The 19,810-nt window shown below is 43.8% G+C and overlaps 1 protein-coding gene across 7 annotated transcripts in view; it reads right to left on the bottom strand.

The window, feature by feature from the left end:
- Positions 1-13,611, bottom strand: part of TGS1 (trimethylguanosine synthase 1) — a 49,517-nt gene extending 35,906 nt beyond the window's left edge. For 2 of the 7 annotated variants that reach the window (XM_030553114.1, XM_030553115.1), the window contains exons 1-4: positions 13,424-13,605; positions 5,946-6,010; positions 4,175-4,353; positions 1,299-2,160 (exon numbers count right to left, since the gene is read on the bottom strand). In XM_030553114.1, coding sequence (XP_030408974.1) covers positions 1,299-2,160; positions 4,175-4,353; positions 5,946-6,010; positions 13,424-13,524 — 1,207 coding nt within the window. In that variant the 5' untranslated portion in view covers positions 13,525-13,605. Of the gene's footprint in view, positions 1-1,298; positions 2,161-4,174; positions 4,354-5,945; positions 6,011-13,356 lie in introns of all 7 variants that reach the window. The other 5 variants (XR_003999127.1, XM_030553116.1, XM_030553119.1 and 2 more) reach the window with 5 other exon arrangements.
- Between the last annotated feature and the right edge of the window lie 6,199 nt (positions 13,612-19,810).

Raw genomic sequence — 19,810 nt, 5'->3', positions numbered from 1 at the left:
TGCTCCCTAGCTGGAGCGCCGGAGCAGGGCAAACCCCCGACCCCGCTCCCTGGCAGGAGCTAAGGATCAGAATGGTTTGATGGGCCGGATGTGGCCCAATCTGTGTGCATTGGATTTGCTAGCCATTTTCTTACTGCCCTATAAACTATTAGCTATGAACAGATCAAGTTGGTGGTACTTTGCCCACCTGGCTTATATAGTACCAGAGCAAGTTGAATTAAACAAAAACAGATTTTCAGGTACAGCATTTGGGGGCAGACATGAGAAGGTGGAGTGAAGAAAGGATTGTAGGTTTATAAGGACTTTCCTTCAAAACTGATCTTTCACAGGCCAGATTTATTAAAACATCTATTTCTGTTATATTTACTCCAACCTACTGAGTGAGACATATACTAGGAGGAAGCCAATTGATCTGTCTTTTTACAGTAGATGCTTTGTTAAATGGCATGTTGGGGAAATGGGGGGTGCCATTAAGTCAAAAAAATTGGTTAATTAAGAGGGTGGGAGTTCCCAGATCCAGCACCCCGAAACCCCCTCTGCAACCAAACTCCCCCCCCAGAGCCCATGCCCCACATTCCCTCCCGAAAGGCCAGTTTATAGAGCTTTCTGGTTTGTAAAGTGCCAGATAACACAGCTTTTCCTGTGCATGGACAGTATAGTAGCTGCATACCAGAAAGACTTAAATTGAGGAAGCACTAATACTGTTATCTCACCACTTCTCTAGTACAGCCAGAGATTTATTAGAAAAGAGATATTCCATTAAAACACTTTTATCCAAAGAACATGTTCAATAATAAGGTCTAAGAGGAGAGAGATGAGGCTTGAGTCAAGCAGATAGAAGAAAACAGAATTAAGTTGTTAATCATTCTACAAAATACTCAATTCCCAGGGTTAAACTGAGTAACAGAGACAGGGCTAAGGTCAGTTCTTGTGTTATATCAGGGGTAGGCAACCTATGGCATGGGTGCTGAAGGCGGCACACGAGCTGATTTTCAGTGGCACTCACATGCCCGGATCCTGGCCACAGGTCCAGGGGAGGCTCTGCAATTTTAAATGAAGCTTCTGAAACATTTTGAAACTTATTTAATTTACAGAGAACAATAGTTTAGTTATATATTATAGACTTATAGAAAGAGATCTAAAAAGATTAAATTGTTTTACCGGCAAGCGAAACCATAAATTAGAGTGAATAAATGAAAACTCGGCACACCACTTCTGAAAGGTAGCCAACCCCTGTGTTATATATATCCATCTGGAGGAATATTACCAGAATCAATATTAGCTAATCCTACACAGACCTGACTGGTTTACGCTTTTATCGTCAGAAGATGCACTTTTCCTGGTTCCTCCATTGCATGATTCCTTCTGGCTAGAAACACAAGGACTCTGCCTTGCACTACTAGTTGAACTCAGGTTTTGATGGCCATCATAAATTGTTAGGGCTAATTTGCTCTCCTCCACTGCCTCTGAATCCAGATTTATGTTACTAATCCCAGAGAGGATTTCATTATGGTACTCATCACGTGAACTAGGGTTTTCTTTACAACTGATGTTGAAGGGAGGACAAGAAGAAAGTTGTGAGTCCAGCACTTGATGAGATACAGCATCTGTACTAACACAGTCTACTTCTCCTGGCGGACCTGTTTCAAGTTTAAATGCATTGATTTCTGTGCCATCATCTAGGCTGTCAACAGTCCATCCTTGACTTGCCCAGTACTGAAACTGTTCCCAGTAATACCAGTATAGTTCACTATAATGCTGCTTCCACTTTTCCTTGGTGTCAGGAGAGTTCCAAGGCTCAGAGGTAGGTGCATTCTCAGACAATTCTTCTTCCATGTTCTTCTCCAGCCAACTTTGCCACAGAAGACCTTCTCCATACTCACTCCAATATTTTTCCCATTCCTCTTTCAGCTCACTAGGTAAAGCATCATTAATAGGGCAATCTCTATTTTCACAGTTGTTCTCATTCAGAAGCTGGCATGATTTTTTCTCCTCAGTTTGTTCTGTATGTAAAGCTGGATCATCTGAAAAAGACTGGTTATGGTCTTCACAATCTTCTTCCCAGGTTTCCTGCATGATCTCATTCAAGTGCTTTTGCTGCAACTTTTTCTTCTTTTTCTTCTTCACTATCTTATTTCTCTTTCTGGAATTTTCTGATGCCTAAAAATCAAAGAGAAATAAAATGTGTTTTTAAAAAATGCCCAGAACCAAGTAACTCACAAGGGAGAATTTATTCTTTCCTCCTTGTTCTGTCTTCAGGGATAGTCCTGCTTCTGCCCTCCACTCATTACTCAGAAGGCTAATGCAAGTATTTTTTCCAAAGATTCCGTGACTTTCCGTAACCTTTGTGAAACTGAGCCCCTGCAACAGCCCAGCTACTGCGGCAGTGGGGGACTCTCTGCAGCTCCCAGCTGCCATGGGTGGCGGCATCCCCCCGCAACTTCCACCCCTGCAGGGCGACAGGTGATCCCCCTATAGCTCCCAGCCCTGCAAGGCAGGGGGATCCCCCAGAGCATCCCAGCCCCGGCAGGCAGTAGGGTATCCCCCGGAGTGCCCCATCCACCACAGGGGGCCCCCTAGAACTCCCCAGCAGGTGGTGGGGGACCCCCAGAGCTCCCAGTCACTATAGGCAGTGAGGGGATCCCTGAGCTCCCAGCCCTGTAGGGTAACAGAGGATTCCCCCCACCCCCAGCTCCCAGCCACTGGACAAGGGAGCTACTGCTCCCCACTCCTGCATGCAGTGGGGGAGGGTGCTGGACCCTCCTCCCTCTCCATTTTGTCATGGATATTTTTAGTGAAAGTCAGGGACAGGTCATGGTTTCCATGTTTATTGCCCGTGACCTGTCCATTACTTTTATTAAAAATATCCATGACAATATTGTAGCCTTACTCATGAGACCACTGGTAGAAGATACTAAGGAAGCTTTTGGAGAGAAGCAAGGGAAGACATGAACTTCTGCCACAGCAAATACGCCTTCCATTTGCTGCCCAAGATACAAGGCAAACCTGACAAAGCTATCTAATGGTGAAGGAGAAAAGACAGGGAAACAACTAATAGGAGGAAAAAAGTAATAAGATGGTCAACTTAGTGTTAAACTCATCATTGGTATAAACAAATGAAACTCCATTCACTTTAGTCAAGGAATGCTTGTTTAGATGAGCAGCGAATTTGGCTTGTAGTCATTTTTAAAAGCCATCGACAGAGATCAGGAAATTGTTTCATTAGTGCCGGACAGTGGATCTTTGGCTAAATCCATGAAACTATTAATTTGGTAGTAAGATGGAAAGAGAATAATCCTCGTTTTCACTGACTACAACTTACTAGGGCCAACAGCTACAAAAAAAACCCTTATCCTGCACAGAAGTACATCCTCAAACTTATTTCTGAATCACAGTCAGATTCACTCAGCTTTGTAGTGCTGAGGAAAGAGGCTCCAAAGTTCATTTGCATCAATGGCTGAGACTTTCAAAGGAACAAGCAGTGTTCAAGTTGTTAAACTGGAAACCCATTTTCAGCTGCTGTTGAAGTTCAGCTAGAACTGAAATGTTGTGATTCAAGTTTTGCAAAGAAAACCTTACTCATTTTTCCTTAATGCATGCTGGATAAAAGACATCCAGAGTTACCTAATGGGGTTGTTATCTGTACAAATATCTTTGGAAGTACCTATATTTTAGAACAAAACTTTTCTATTATGAATCTGAAAAAAGTCAAACATGAGAGTTACTTAAACTCAAACCTGCTCTTCAGATTCTGTGTGGTCACTTCAGAGGCAAAAGCCGGACCATCGAGAAGTTAGTTTCAGAGAATACCAGACTTTCACCGTGGTTACTTCCTTCACAGCCCTCATATCATACTTTATTTTAACATACACTGTGTAAAGCATCACTCTTACCAATGTTCTATAAATTAAAAGTACTGTGTATTCGTTTCCCATTCAATTCCTTTGTCCCATAGTTTGTGTACCACTGTTTTTAATATTGTGTTTTGATCAGTTTCTTCACAAAATGGTTCATTCAAGAAATTAATTAGCTCCTAGTCCTACAACTTGCTCTGTGGACCAGCTCCTTCACGCATGTGCAGAGAGACCCACATCACACAGCGTTCAATTTACTTTCATAGCCCAGAGTCTGGAAATACAAAGATGCATAAAAAGCACAGTAAACTGGGGTTTACCACAAATTCTTTGTGAGCTGACAGTCCTCCAAACTGAAGCGGTAACCCCATACTCCTCATGAGTTCAGCCTCTGAGTCCAGTTCCTCCTCTTCCAGGCCTAAAGAATGATTGTTGTTCGAGTTTTTTGCCACACTGGGATGATGATTCCCCTCCTCCTCTTTCTCTGTTTGCTCTTCTCCTATAAACAAGTTATATTAATTTACAGTTTCATAAATTGGTTTCAATCCTACCCAGCTCTGCTCTGTATTTTTCTGATGGAGAATTAGGAGATCTGCACAGCAAGTTTCTTTCCCCAGTTACATTCTATAATAACATTTGAAAGCTGCTTAGTGGGCACAGCTTTCTCCATCTCCTGCTTCAGTTGATCATTGCAGCAAAATCACTTATCTCCAACTCATCTGAAAGTGACTAATTTTGTTGAATTTTTTTAAACACAGCAGCCAAGAAATACATACATGAATTCTGAACTTTAGAATGATGTCATTATTTCAATTAATTATAACAGAATAAGGGCCTTGGGTTTTGCCTGCATGATTTTTGCCCCTGCAATGAACTGCAGTCAAAATAAAGTCCCAAGAAAAAGCATGAATAGAGTGGGGACATAGAATTGTGGGAGCAATTCACTACAAGCACAATTTTGTGCCTACAAAATGGAGACCCAGTTTGAAAATCAAGTCCCAGCTGTTTAAATATTTATAAAACACACACTGCCTGATAGTATCTGGCCAAAAAATCTAAAAGCAAGGGAGAGAGCACAGAAAGTAAATGCTTCACAGGACTCCTTTTGGCATATCATTAAACCATGGAAATGGTCAACAACTTTACGAGTGCACCATAAATGGGGTAACAAAGATCATACAATTTTACAAAACACGGCGTGCCAAGAATGTCACTAAATCATCTCAAAAAGGCTACAGACAGCTATCAATTTGCTCTTCTCTCAGTCTTTACATTAAAAAAAAATTGACATAATTACAAATTTGTTTATTGCTACAAAAATCATTGCCAAAGTAGACACTACATATTAATGAGGCTCGCGAAATACAGAAATTTGTAATTCTGTAGAGAAAATTGATTCTTAAGCATTTAAAAAAATCATAGTTTCTTAGCCCAGAATATATTTATTATGCAGATAACAAGGATCATCTTCAAGTTCATCTACTAAAATGTGCTCTCTTTCCTTTCACCTCTGTGCTTTGGTTGGTGACTGGCCCCAGAAATTCATCCATATACCTAAAACAAGTACGATTGCCTCCATTTCTGACCCACCACTCTGAAAACTCCAAGTTCTTTCAATCTCCACTTCGTTGCTCTTTCTCAACATGTGTGGAAAGTTTAGCCTCCTCTCTAAGCAGAGCTTTTGTTTTACAAAATATTTACTATCCAGGCCGGGTAGGAGTGACAGGACAGTAAGGAGGAAATCAGATGTCAAGGGAACCATATTCATGTAGGCATCTTGATGGGGAGTGCTAACGATGGTAGCCAATCAGAGCAGAGGAAGTTACAGTTGCCAGAACACAATGTACACTTATAATTATGTTATCCTTATGCAGGACAGGTCCTCTTAGCAAAAGCATTGAGAAATGGATGAAAAATCAGTGTATGATTATGGGTTAGCAACTATACAACACTACCGCACCCTGAATAACTAATGTAATCAACATAATTACACATATTACCACATAGCACATATTTACTACATAATTAGTCATTACTTTGGCCACGAACTAAAATCAACCCTGGAGTCTTTAATTATCAAGCATACTTTACCTGTACTGTCATAGTCTTCTTTACCATAAAACCCCTTTAGTCCTAATTTGTACAATTTTCGATCCCTATAAAACAAATGAAAAAACCCCAAACATTAACACACATCATCATCATCAAGGGCATAAAAAGAAACAGAAAAACACCACAACAACCATGAAAAGGCAACACCACTGATGAATCACAGAATAAATCAGCAAGAACAAGAAAAAACTGTAAAGTCTGACTGAGAAATAAGGGCCTCCTCCCCCTGCTAGATAGAAGGAAAATCTAATGCCCCAATTCCGCAATTAACTGTTCATGAGGTGCCCCTTGCAAGATCAATGGTCATTCATGGCAGTATCAGGGCCCTAGTGCTCAGATTTCTTCTGAGAGGGTGCTGAGCGGAATATGCCTTGTCATCCCCAATGCTGCTCCTAACACAATGCCAAGCTCATTGCTAGCATCATAAATAATTGGCTGATTATTTATTTTTTGCTTAAAAATATTTGCACTGTAAAAATGATAAAATAAATAGTATTTTTCAATTCACTTCATACAAGGATTGTCTTGCAATCTCTTTGTCCTGAAAGTGCAACTTACAAATGTAGGTTTTTTTGGTTACATAACTGCATTCAAAAACAAAATAATGTAAAACTTCAGAACCTACAAGTCCACTCAATCCTATTTCTTGTTCAGCCAATCGCTAAGACAAACAAGTTTGTTTACATTTACAGGAGATAATGCTTCCTATTCTTATTCTTATTCTTCTTATTCGCAATGTTACCCGAAAGTGAGGACAGGCATTTGCACGGAGCTTTTGTAGCCAGCATTGCAAGCTATTTACATGCCAGATATAAAAGTTTATTACAGAATATTTAAATAAAGATGATACAAAGAGTTCAAAGCGTCAGTTGTTGGTCATTGGGGGCAACATACAGAGTATAGGGGGACGCTGGTATTTGGAAATTGGTTAGCACATAACATATACAGTCTGTAAGGTCCCCAATGTGGGGTGTACAGTGGGTGGGATCAGGAAGCAGTAAGGAAGCAGTGAGGGTACATTGCTCATACAGTGAGTTACACGCAGTCATGGGTATAAGTAAGCGGGCTGGGTAATGGGGACAGGATGACCCACACATGGTGGAATCTAGTTCGGTGGGTTTAGGGCTTAGGGGATATGGTTCAGTAAGGGGGTTTATAGGCCTCCTCCCCCCCATGGGTGCACAGAGCCACGCCGACTCACTCTTGGTATTGGCGGTGGCCGGTGATGTGCTCTGTGTAAATGTCCCTAGACCACCGGATAGTGTCCGAGATACTAAACACTCATATGCCCCTTCATGCTTCAGCCACCATTCCAGAGGACGTGCTTCCTTGCCGACGATGTTCATTAAAAATTAAGTGTCAATTACATTTGTGACTGAATGTCTTGAGGGAGAATTGTATGTCCCCTGCTCTGTTTCACCCAAATTCTGCCATATACTTCCTGTTACACCAGTCTCGGATGATGACCCACACATGTTGTTCATTTTAAGAACACTTTCACGGAAGATTTCACAAAATGCAAAGAAGGTACCAACATGAGATTTCTAAAGATAGCTACAGCATTTGACCCAAGGTTTAAGAATCTGAAGTGCCTTCCAAAATCTGAGAGGGACAAGATGTGGAGTCTGCTTTCAGATGTCTTGAAAGAGCAACACTCCAGTGCGGAAACTGAAGAAGCCAAACCACCAAAAAAGAAAATCAACCATCTGCTGGTGGCATCAAATAAAGAAAATGAACATGCATCCGTCTGCACTGCTTTGGACCGTTATCAAGCAGAACCCGTCATCAGCATGGACGCATGTCTTCTGGAATGGTGGTTGAAGCATGAAGGGACATGTGAATCTTCAGTGCATCTGGCACGTAAATACTTTGCGATGCCGACTACAACAGTGGCATGAGAACACCTGTTCTCACTTTCAGGTGACATTGTAAACAAGAAGCGGGCAGCAAATGTAAACAAGATTGTGTGTCTGAGCAATTGGCTGAACAAGAAGTAGGACTGAGTGGACATTCAGGCTCTAAAATTTTAGATTGTTTTATTTTTGAATGCAAGTTGGTTTTTTTTACATAATTCTATATTTGTACGTTCAACTTTGATAAAGAGATTGCACTACAGTACTCATATTAGGTGAACTGAAAAATACTATTTCTTTTGGTTTTTACAGTGCAAATATTTGCAATAAAAAAAATTAAGTGAGCACTGTACACTTTGTATTCTGTGTTGTAATTGAAATCAGTATATTTGAAAATGTAGAAAACATCCAAAAATATTTAAATAAATGGTATTCTATTATTGTTTGACAGTGCAATTTTTTTAATCGCTCGGCAGCCCTAGTCTTGATCACTCGCTTTACTACGTTAAGGCCACTGTAGTGAGGAGATGTGGCCCCTCTCAGAAGTGGATGCGGAGGGAGCACTACAAGCCACCTGGTGGGCGGAGCCAGGAGGGTCATGCCCTGCACACCAGAAGCAGCGAGGGGGGACAGGGGGGACAGGAAGGGGAAATATAAAAGGCCAGCCCAGCAGCTGTTAAGAGGGAGTTGCTGGACGAGACAGATATTTCTTTCTCGCTGCTGGAGTGGAGCACCAAGCAGAACCGCTGCTGCCCCAGGGACCCGCAACATTCTCAATGTGGAGGAACCGCTACCACTACCCCTGGCAGTGTATCTCGAGGAGATTGAGGACGACCCTTGAACACAGGTATGCCCGAGGCGGAGAGAAGGAAGCAATGCAGGGAAACCAGGCAATAGTCTGGTGGAGAGTGAGCCTCAAATCAGGTCAGCATGTTGTGGGCAGATCCCCGCTGACCCAGTGGCAGACTGCTCCGCCACTATTAGGGCCTTGGATTGGGACGCGGTAGAGTTGGGCAAGCCCATGACCCCCTGCCATCCCACCACTGGGGTGGCAGTGCTCCCCGTCCATAGGCCAGGAGGCCTGTGCTCCTCAGTTCATCCCGTACTTGAGGCCCCAGAGACTGAGTGTGTCGCTCACTCCTACACTGGGCTGGTACTATAGAGCTGCCTGATTGCTTGGGTGGTTGCTGCCCCACCCTGCTTAATGGCTGGGCAAAGAGACTGTTACCCAGCTGTAGTTACAGCTGGGTAACAGTTACAGTTACAGGTTACAGGATAGAGCCCAGACTGTTTATGGTCTCGCTCCGTTTTGAAGGATGGGCCCCTTGAGAACTGCTAATTCCTCCCTTTTTTCCTTTGCTCGGAGAAGGCTCTCATGGATCCAAACTGCGAGGAGGCGTGGCCCCTTCCCCCCAATGTAGATGCAGAGGGATAGCCATGCCAGCTTACAGCCACCTGTTGGGGAAAAAGGTAAACTGGGCGAAAGCTGAGCACCTTGGTTGGCTGGAATTTTTTTGAACAAACATTGTACATACGGATATCTTGTATATGACATCATCAATGTTTGTGGCAGTTCAGACAGCACATTAAACAAGTTAAGCGACTCTGGCTCTGCCACAAAGAGTTTGATTTAAACAAACTAGACAAAGATATAGAAGTTAACTTAGAAGGGAGTGGGGGAGGAAGAAGCACATTCATAGACATTAAACCTTCTCTCCCAACACAGAGAAAAGATGTGTAGCCACTAAGTCTCTCCCTTAACTAAAGTATCACAGATATTAAGCCCCCTCAAACACTTTCCCCACCCACACCAAACAAAACAACCCATATTAAATGCCCATGTAAATAACCCATTTCTCCCCTCAGTAAAAATCCCTTTCATAAGCCTTCCCACACAAATCTTGCTGAGAAAACATGTTAATGAGGAGTGTTGACATCATATCTCTGCAGAGGTCCCTTCCTTCCCAAAATCCTGCTTTATTCCTCCTCCAACTGCTGCTTATGAGTCCCTTATGTTTGCTGCAGGGAGGAGAGGCCATCTGCTCCCCACCCTCTCCACGAGATCTGAGAATCTAAGTATCCTAGGAGGGAGAGGGCAGCATAGCCAAAAACATTTTGATTGGCTGGAATCTTCTAGAACAGCAGGAGTTAGAAATAGATTTCAGTCTAAGCGTCGACATTTAGTTCTCAGAGATGCTTGATAATCTATTATACAGAGTCAGGGGAAGACAAAATTATTTGCATGGACATTTTTTTTTTTTTAGTAGACATGAACAGGCAACAACTGCCAAAGTTAAGTGCAAGCTCTGGTTTTCTGAGTATGTGACACATGTAGGTAGAATGGAGAAACATTTGTTGAATTCTTGAGGTATATGTCCAGCTGCTGTCAAAGATAGATTACAGCAGTCAAAAAACAAAAAAAGGAAAACCGGAGTGCATCAAAATGTGGTCGTCTTCTGTGCATTCTCCTTCTACTTTGTCTTTGGCAGTACCATCATTAAGTCTGGAGTCTTTTGATGAGGACAGTGATATAAGTGACAATGAAAGTGAAGCTAATTTCATTTCTTCATCTTCTAATACGAATTTTGCTACCCCATCCTGCTTCAGCATCAAAAACTTCTACTCCTGGAAAGTCTTCCAATGTTCATCAAACTGGTATCAAGAGATTTTGGGGCAGAATGTCCCATGACCAGAAAAATAAATTTCACTGTGTTTGCTAGATGTCTATATGAAATGGCATAAATATAAAAATATGCTAGAATGTTTTCATAAGTTGTGTCCAAATTACAAAGTACCTATTACGAAGCAGCGTGCAGATAGTCTTCTGAATGTCAAAGAGAATTATGAAGAAGAGAGTTGGTTTTATTGCAAAAGCTCCTCACTGGTCTCTAGTATCTGGAGTAATATTTGCAATGAGGACGTCATCACCTTCATGATAACAACAAGCGTTTACTCATTGCAGTGAACAACTGAGAATCACCCCACACAGCCCAATATATTGCTAACCAGTTAAAAACCATAATCAATGAATTGGATCCATGGAAGGTTATTTTGTTGTGATCTACAACAGAGTAACAAGAAAGCTACTTGGACTTTTAGTTGACAAATGAGAATACAAACATTCCATGTTACTGATATGCTGCCTATACAACAGGGGTAGGTAACCGATAGCACATGTGCCGAAGGCGGCACGCGAGCTGATTTTCAGTGGCACTCACACTGTCCGGGTCCTGGCCACTGGTCTGAGGGGCTCCGCATTTTAATTTAATTTTAGATGAAGCTTCTTAAACATTTTAAAAACCTTATTTACTTTACATACAACAATAGTTTAGTTATATATTATGGACTTAGAGAAAGAGACCTTCTAAAACTGTTAAAATGTATTACTGGCACGTGAAACCTTAAATTAGAGTGAATAAATGAAGTCGGCACACCTCTTCTGAAAGGTTGCCGACCCCTGCTATACAATGTAGCTTTTCATTGGTGAGGTTGAAGAGCTGGCAACTTTCTTATCACATCTGTCAGAACTAAAAAGCATTGACAAGTTTTTCAAAAACAAACAAGTTTTTCAGCATAATTTAGTACAGTACTCAGCCTCATTCATTCTGAGTAACTCCTATGGTACCCTATGGGCATCTTCTATTAAATGTCTCAAAGATTTTCAAATGCACAAGGCAGCTCTTCAGTTGAAGTAAGCAGTGTTGTCCCTGAGTTATCTGCACTGACATTCTTGATGACAATGAATTCTGGATGTGAAATTCAAAATTCATTTTACTGAGTGAACCCCTTCAGTCCATTCCGAATATGGAAAATAGTTCTACATCAGCGGTTCTCAGACTTTTGTAATGGTGACCCCTTTCACATAGCAAGCTTCTAAGTGTGACTCCCCATATAATAACCTCATGACCCCCTGAGAGGTCCCAACCCCCAGTTTGAGAACCCCTGTTCTACACTGTCTGATGCCTAGAACGAGTTTCTGAAAGTTAGGAACATATTTGGGAAAACACAGTCCATTTACAAAAGCTGAAGAAAAAAAGATAGACAAAATAATCACAGAAAAAGCAAGTGATCATTCCCACAGATAATGCTGCCCAGCTTTTTAAACTATGCTTCCAGGGCCAAGACCTTACTGATGATTAATTTGTTTCAACCAGTGATCTCATAGTGGCTATTGCAAATTTTAAAGGACAGTTAAATGAACAAACACCACTAACAAGGTAAGAAAGTATAAAGCAAAAGGTAGACAATTCAGTCATAAAATAACATGGAGTGCAGTTTCAGCAATAGAATCAAAACAGCTTTCTCCTTCATTGTGGTGGAAAGGGTTGTGACCTCCTTGCACTATAGTTACAGTGGCAGATGTTCTTAACATATGTATTACTGCATGTGCAAAACAAAACTGGTCTATTGGAGGAACCACCCATTCAAAAACCAGAAACTGAAGACCTTCTCTTTCTGGGAACCTGGTGGCAACATATCATAACTTAAGATTGGAGAACAAAACATAGACGAAAAGTTGACTCAATATGTCAGATAAAGAAGAAGGGGATACTGACGAATGCGATGATGAGGACAAAGATATAGACAAAGCCGTTGAAGCTGACTAAAAAAATGAATATAAAAAAAGAAAGATGCTTGAAGAGTTGACCAGCTGCCTACCTAGCATGCGTACATTTAAAAATGATTGTTTTCTTTTATAGTTGCTATGTTTGTTTTATTGCTGCTTAAATTTTATTTTTCTTTGAAACTGCTCAGTGTTGAATAATGTTCTCATTTGTACGCCACAGCATGGCTAAAAAGCCAATAATAATTATTCTTTCATTTGTAAAGACATTATTTTCCTTTTGGAGATTTTTCTGTGTTAAAATAACTTAGTTAAATAACGTGCTGTTTGTAGTAAGGGTGAGCCTACTGGAGACCAAAAAGACTTGGCCCTGGTCTATATTACAGAGTTAGGTCAACATAAGGCAGTTTACATTGACCTAACTCTAAGTGTACACACTAAAATGTAGCTCCCAGTGATGTAACTTGCTCACTACACCTTCGATGTAGTTTGGTTGATGCAGTGTCAGTGTAGACACTGCTTTGCTTTCACTGACAGTTGCTGCCTTTCAGAAGCCATCCCGCAATGCCCTACATTGACCGTTAAATTGGTAAGCGCTCCTAATGAGGACACGCACGGCCAACACAAGGAACATAGAGTGGACATGCAAAAACAATTTAATTACTGCGGTGGCTGTATGTCAACGTAACATAGGCCAACTTAATTGCATAGACATGACCTTGTTCTTTTTGTTACCATTCCAGTATGACAGCAATTTAAAACATTTTATCATTTTTGACACTGAAAATATTGGACCAATGTTTGGCCTGTCCCGTGACCAATTATTTCGGGACGGGTCCAATGCCCAGCCCTGCTGTGGAGCACACAGGTATCTCCCCGGCTGACCTGACATTTCTGGTGACACCCACTGGAGAGGTGAAGCCCCGACCCTCCCACCCCGGAAAGAGGCAGCCCCTGCATTAGCGCTAGTTACCAGGCCGGCGCCCCCAGGCCCGCCCAGGGAGCTGAGGTGCCACCCCCGGGGAGGGGCCCGTACTCACTCCACAAAGGCCCGGGAACAGAGGCACAGGATGCTGCCCGCTCCCTCGTCCGCCTGCAGCAGCAGCTCCGCCACCAGGCGGCTCCGCGGCTCGTACGGCATCCCGCACGCGGCCAGCGGGAGAGGCGGGGCGCAACTGACACGCGCCGCTCCCCGGGGCTCCGGGCACGCGCTGCTGTGCAAGTCTGGCGGCCGCCGCGGCTCAGCCCGAGCTGGAAGCGGAGGCGCTGCGCACGCAATGGCCCCGCGTTCCTTCCGCCGGAAGCGGGGTCGGGGTGTCGCACCCAATGGGGTCCGGGCGGAGTCGCAGGAGCGTGTTCTTCATGGCTCAGGGCCGAAGAGGGAGCCGCTGCCGCTGCCGCCGCGGCGAGGGTGGGAGCGAGACCCGGGCCGTCCTGCCTGCAGCTCACACCGCAGCGCGCCGGGGCCGCTGTCTGCGCTTGGGCTCCCTGGCGTCGGCCGGGAAAATGCCTGGCTGAGCCTTCCCGCGTGAAGTGACGCGCAGGGCGCCCTGCTGGCCCTTGGGCAGAGTCCGTGTCCCGGGCACTAGGAGATGAAGCTGGTGGCCGCCTTCTACTCCTCGGAAATTGTCCCCTCGTGCTTCACAGCGCGCTGCTTTCCTGCCGGACTCGCTCCCGCGCCCTGCAGCGCGGCAATTGCTACCAGGCTTTTTTGTTAGGAACGAATTCTTCTATTGTCTGAACAGTGTTGGACGCGGCTTGTCAAGTCCCTACAATAGTGATTTCCTCTCCTGAGATAAGGTTCTGTTCTAGTAATGGAGTCCTGCTTAAGTGGGCAGAGGTGTCTTGTATACAGGACATTTCAAACATTGTTTCTGTCCTTCTTTGTGCCTTTTAAGTACATGTTGGTCTTTCGGTGATTTCTGCATTTGTTATAGGTATTGTATCTTCTCTCTCTCTTTATGGTGTATTTTTTCCTTTCTAAAAGCTTTGTTAGATGGTTTACAACTCTTTAACAGGCTCACCAGACTAAGAGGAGGACATGCTTCCACTACACCATGCTGAGCCTATCTCATTTCCATCCCTGGCACTGAGTGCAATGACAGTTCCAAGGGGACAGCAGTACTAGCCTCATCATATGCTACACTCTGTCAATGGATAGTCAGCAGCATATATCTGGGAGCCCCTGCCAAAGAGATGCTCCCTCATATCCCTCCTCCTAATTTAGGTGTTGTATAATTGTCCATTTCCTAGCAGGCATGTGAAACCTAACTCAAGGCTCAACTCTAATATAGTAGAAACCACAGGCTAAATAGATCACCAAATACATCACGTTTAACGGTCATGGGACAAGTATGGTCACTCATCAAAATGGCCAGTTTTTTCATCATTGTTCTGTCCCTGTGGAGTGTCTGCTACTTGTTTACTTCTCCCTAGTTGCTCATAATTGTGCAGAAACACATCTTTTAGATGAGGAAATGAAGCAGCCAAGGGACAGAATGTATTACTATGCTGAGTGGGAGGAAAGGAAAATTAGGGAAGCTGCCAACTCCTTTTCTTACATGGGCTAGCCCTACTCTGACATCTAAGACCTTGTCTTCACTGAGGGGAAAAAAGGCATAGTCTAAACTTGAGTTAACTAACTCATGGTAAAATCCTAGGGAAGACAAGGAAGTTTTCAGTTTTCGACATGAGTTAGCAGGTCGACTTGAAGAGTTGCTTTGAAGACTCACCTTTAGTGTTGTTATAGGGTAAGCAGAACACTAACTCTTGAACACTTGAAGGTATGGGAGAGGTTCACTACTCATGATTAAATCAAAAGTGCATTTAAGGCCTAATTCAAAAACCATTGAAATTAATGGAAAGACTTCCATTGACCTCACTGGGCTTTGGATCAGTATTTTTAGTGGAAAAATGAGTGATGATTGGGGATGACATTTGGTAAATAGCATTGTATATGATCTAGAGAAGAAAAACACATATGATAAATATAAAATCAGTTCAATGGAAGTGAATCAATTCTGGCTCCAATGGAAACTTTATTTTTATTTAGGGCTTTATCTATTGGACATACAAAATTGATTTGAATGACTAAACAAGTACATTTAACATTGAGAGAAGAGTTATTGCATTTGATTTTGACACCAGAACACTGTTCTGTTTCCACACTTTAAAAATCAGATTTTGAAGAAAACAAAACATCTAAAGAGTTCTGAGGTGCATTTGTTTTTATGCAAAATGACCACTGACTTTTCAAACTCAGTGGACACATTTTAAATACTAAATAAAACATCTTGTTGTACTGAAAGACAAATTATTTCTAATTTTGCTCAATAAGATTTTACTCTTACCATTTTCATCCAGTGGCTATTACATGAAGATTAAATTTCAAAGGACAACAGGATAAACATTTGTCTGCCCTTTTAGGTCATAAAAATTAAGATACTAACAATCAATGGCTGTGTAAAATAAAGGCAAAACGTATTGGAGAAGTAATGTTGACATCACAGGACACTGGAAGCTGAGCAGGGAAAGGTTTTTAAGTCAAACTGGTTAAAGCACTGGGGGAGGGTTGGGGAGCTGTTTGTTCTTTTTGCTAGCACCTATATAACAACATAATGGAAACACTCCAGCAAAGGAACACCCCAAACTTTCAATGAAGAACTCACAGGACACATCCAATATCCTCTAAAAGTTCTCCAGCAAAACCAGAATCTACATTTTATGACCTTTCTAAGCTTAAAAAAACCCCAATAGATCCATCAAGTATCAGAGGGTAGCCGTGTTAGTCTGGATCTGTAAAAGCAGCAAAGAATCCTGTGGCACCTTATAGACTAACAGACGTTTTGGAGCATGAGCTTTCGTGGGTGAATACTGCACCTCAGAGGAAGTGGGTATTCACCCACGAAAGCTCATGCTCCAAAACGTCTGTTAGTCTATAAGGTGCCACAGGATTCTTTGCTGCCAATAGATCCAAACTTTTTGGTAAAATTAACTCTTCTAAAGCGTCTATACCTCAAAGAAGCAAAAAGGGACAAAAACCCAATTATTTCAAAATGCTTTGCAGGAACTGTTTGATCTGTCATATATTCAAACATTTTGAATGGTTAAGCATTTGATTCCCTGTGCACAAAAGCAGGATTTAAATGATTTGCACATTTAAGTTTGATAATAGAAACTGGAAAGGAACACTGTAAATCACTTTCTTTGTTTTAAGTACATTACAAAGGAACAGCAAGGCCTTGATCTTCCTTATTTCTCAGCCCAAACTCATTCATTCATGGGGACACAGGAATGCAAAACTGAGCCATAAGAAGACAGACACCTCTGTGGTGGATAACATTTAAAAATTAATGTTAAAATCGAAAGTCTGGTTTTAATAATCATTTTGGCAGACCAATGGTAGGGGCAGTTGTCGTTTCTACTTGTTTGGGTAAAATCTCCATAGAGCAATAGGACAATTGGATACTTTCTATCTAAGGCCATGGCTACACTTACAGTTCTGCAGCGCTGGTAGTTACAGCTGTGTTCGTACAGATGTGTAGGGCCAGCGCTGCAGTGTGGCCACACTGACAGCTACCAGCGCTGCAGTGTGGCCACATTTGCAGCACTTGCAGCGCTGTTGGGAGTGGTGCATTGTGAGCAGCTATCCCACAGAGCACCTCGTCCCATTTTGGCGCTGTGGCTTGTGGGAAGAGGACGGAAGGGTGCGGGTCTTTCCGCTTCCTGTTCCAATGCCCCGTGGTGCTTTGCTACACATTCCAAGCAGTTTGGCGGCATTGTGAATCTGCAGCTCGATTTCTGTTACAAATGAAGCCCGAGCTGCTGAGGACCTTGCTGATGAATGTTGCCAGCACATCACGCATGGCAGTGGAGCTATTCCTTCAGCTGCAAAGTGACAGTGAGGAATCAGACGATGATATTGATTTGCCTGACGCTCAAGACAGTAAATTGCTTGTGGCAGTAACAGACGTGCTCAGCACCGTGGAACGGCGCCTTTGGGCTTGGGAAACGAGCACTGAGTGGTGGGATCACATCGTCCTGCAAGCCTGGGATGATGAGCAGTGGCTGCAGAACTTTCGGATGAGAAAAGCCACTTTCATAGGACTGTGTGCTGAGCTCGCCCCTACCCTGCGGCGCAGGGACACGAGATTGAGAGCTGCCCTGCCAGTGGAGAAGCAGGTGGCTATTGCAATCTGGAAGCTGGCAACTCCAGACAGCTACTGATCGGTGGCGAACCATTTTGGAGTGGGAAAGTCCACCGTTGGAATAGTGCTGATGCAAGTTTGCACAGCCATTAATCGCACCCTACTAAGAAGAACTGTGGCTCTGGGGAACATGCAGGACATTGTGGATGGCTTTGCACAAATGGGTTTCCCTAACTGTGGAGGGGCAATAGATGGGACGCATATTCCTATTCTGGCACCACCCCACCTGGCATCAGAGTACATTAATCGCAAGGGGTATTTCTCTGTGGTTCTCCAAGCGCTTGTGGATCACCGTGGGCGTTTCACTGACATTTACTCAGGATGGCCTGGAAAGGTGCATGATGCACGCATCTTTTGGAACAGTGCCCTGTTCAGGAAGCTGATGGCTGGGACTTTTTTCCCAGACCGCAAGATCACAGTAGGGGACGTCGAAATGCCCACTGTGATCCTTGGAGACCCCGCTTATCCCTTAATGCCATGGCTCATGAAACCGTATACAGGGAAGCTTGACAGGAGCAAGGACTGGTTCAACTACAGGCTGAGCCGGTGCAGAATGACTGTGGAGTGTGCTTTTGGCCGTTTGAAAGCCTGCTGGCATTGTCTTTATGGGAAGCTAGATTTGGGGGAAAGCAGCATCTCCGCTGTTATATCCGCGTGCTGTACCCTCCATAATATTTGTGAAGGGAAGGGTAAAAGATTCAGTGAGGAATGGACCTCCGAGGTTCGACGCCTAGAGGCTGAATTTGCACAGCCAGAGAGCAGGGCTACTAGAGAGGCCCAGCAAAGGGCTTCAAGGATTAGGGATGCCTTAAGGGAGCAATTTGATGCTGAGAGCCAACAGTAATGTTTGGTGCCTTTGCTGTGCTCGTTTTTCCCTTGGGGTACAATATTTACCACTTTCTGCAATAATAAAAACGATTGTAAAAGCCATGAAATCCTTTATTCAAAATACAGTACATAAAAGGGAAGGGGGGTAGGGTGGTGGAATGTACATTCAGAGGTTTGAATATGTCCTGTTCGGATTGCTGTTCAATGTCTGCTGCACTTCAGGATTAATATGCTGCAGCGTCATGGGGGTGGAGTGCACAGGGTAAGAATTGTAGTTATCAGGGCTGGTAGGTGATCGTACAGGTGTTGGGGGCAGCTGGGGGTAGTAAGAAACAGGCTGCTGGACATGGGTGTTTTGTGCAAATACTGGGGAACAAGAAAGAGAGCTTTGGGAGGGGTGTGGGTTACCACAGTACAGATCTGCCTGCATGGCTACGAGAGACTGGAAAGAGTCAGTTTGGCGAGCCAGGAGGCTTATCAACTGCTTCGAGGTTTTTCTGGTAGCCAATTTCTTTCTCCTGCTTTGTGTTTGCCTCCACTCATGCATTTTCTCTCTCCATTCCTGCGTCTTCCTACTTTCTCTGGTGTACTGATTCATAACTGCTTTGATCAATTCTTCTTTTGATTTTCGAGGATTTTTCCTCAAGTTCTGTAAACGACGGGCAGGTGGTGATCCGGCTGCATTATTCAAGGTCACTTAAAAAAACATAGATAGAAACATGTAATACACAGAGTCTACATTGTTTATTATCACACAGTGAAGGAGTTTGTAGACTTTTTGTAGCATCATTCCCACATAGCTAACATAGCACAGAGAGGCCATGGAAGCAAAGGCATGGCGAGCAATGGGGTGAGTGTGTCTGCCCCGACTTCACCTGGGAAGGGGAACTGCCTGATGGCTCACTGGGGTTTCTCTGCACTGGGTAGAGGAGGGAGCTCGGGGCCTGCACGGGGGACAGGAGGGAACAGGAAGCTAGCGACCTGCAACGGGGGGGGGGGACTGCGAAGTTGCCGACCTGCAAGGGGGGGGTGGACCGGGAAGCTGCCGACCTGCAAGGGGGGGGCCCGGGAAGCTGCCGACCTGCACGGGGGGGGGGGACCGCGAACCTGGCGCCCTGCACTGAGCAGTATCCCTACATTCTCAACAGGGTTTCCTACTGCCAGATATATCATTGCTGCGTGTTACCTGAGAAGAGAGGGAGGGTCTTCTACAGCAATGTGGATTCCGCCCTGGTCCCTATGCAGCTTGCCTGTGTGCAGCAATGGTCCCCCCACCCCTTGCGGCACTGGCTCGGACGAGTTAGCCTGACCAGGACAAGGACCACGGTGGCTCTGCCTATAAACTTGCGCAAGCACATTGCCCACGCTCTGGCTGCAAGTTTTCAAGAGATT

Source organism: Gopherus evgoodei, chromosome 2 (assembly GCF_007399415.2).
Source record: "Gopherus evgoodei ecotype Sinaloan lineage chromosome 2, rGopEvg1_v1.p, whole genome shotgun sequence".
Lineage (NCBI taxonomy): Eukaryota > Metazoa > Chordata > Testudines > Testudinidae > Gopherus > Gopherus evgoodei.
Note: the sequence above shows the minus strand (reverse complement) of the source record. Positions and strands in the feature narration are given on the sequence as shown.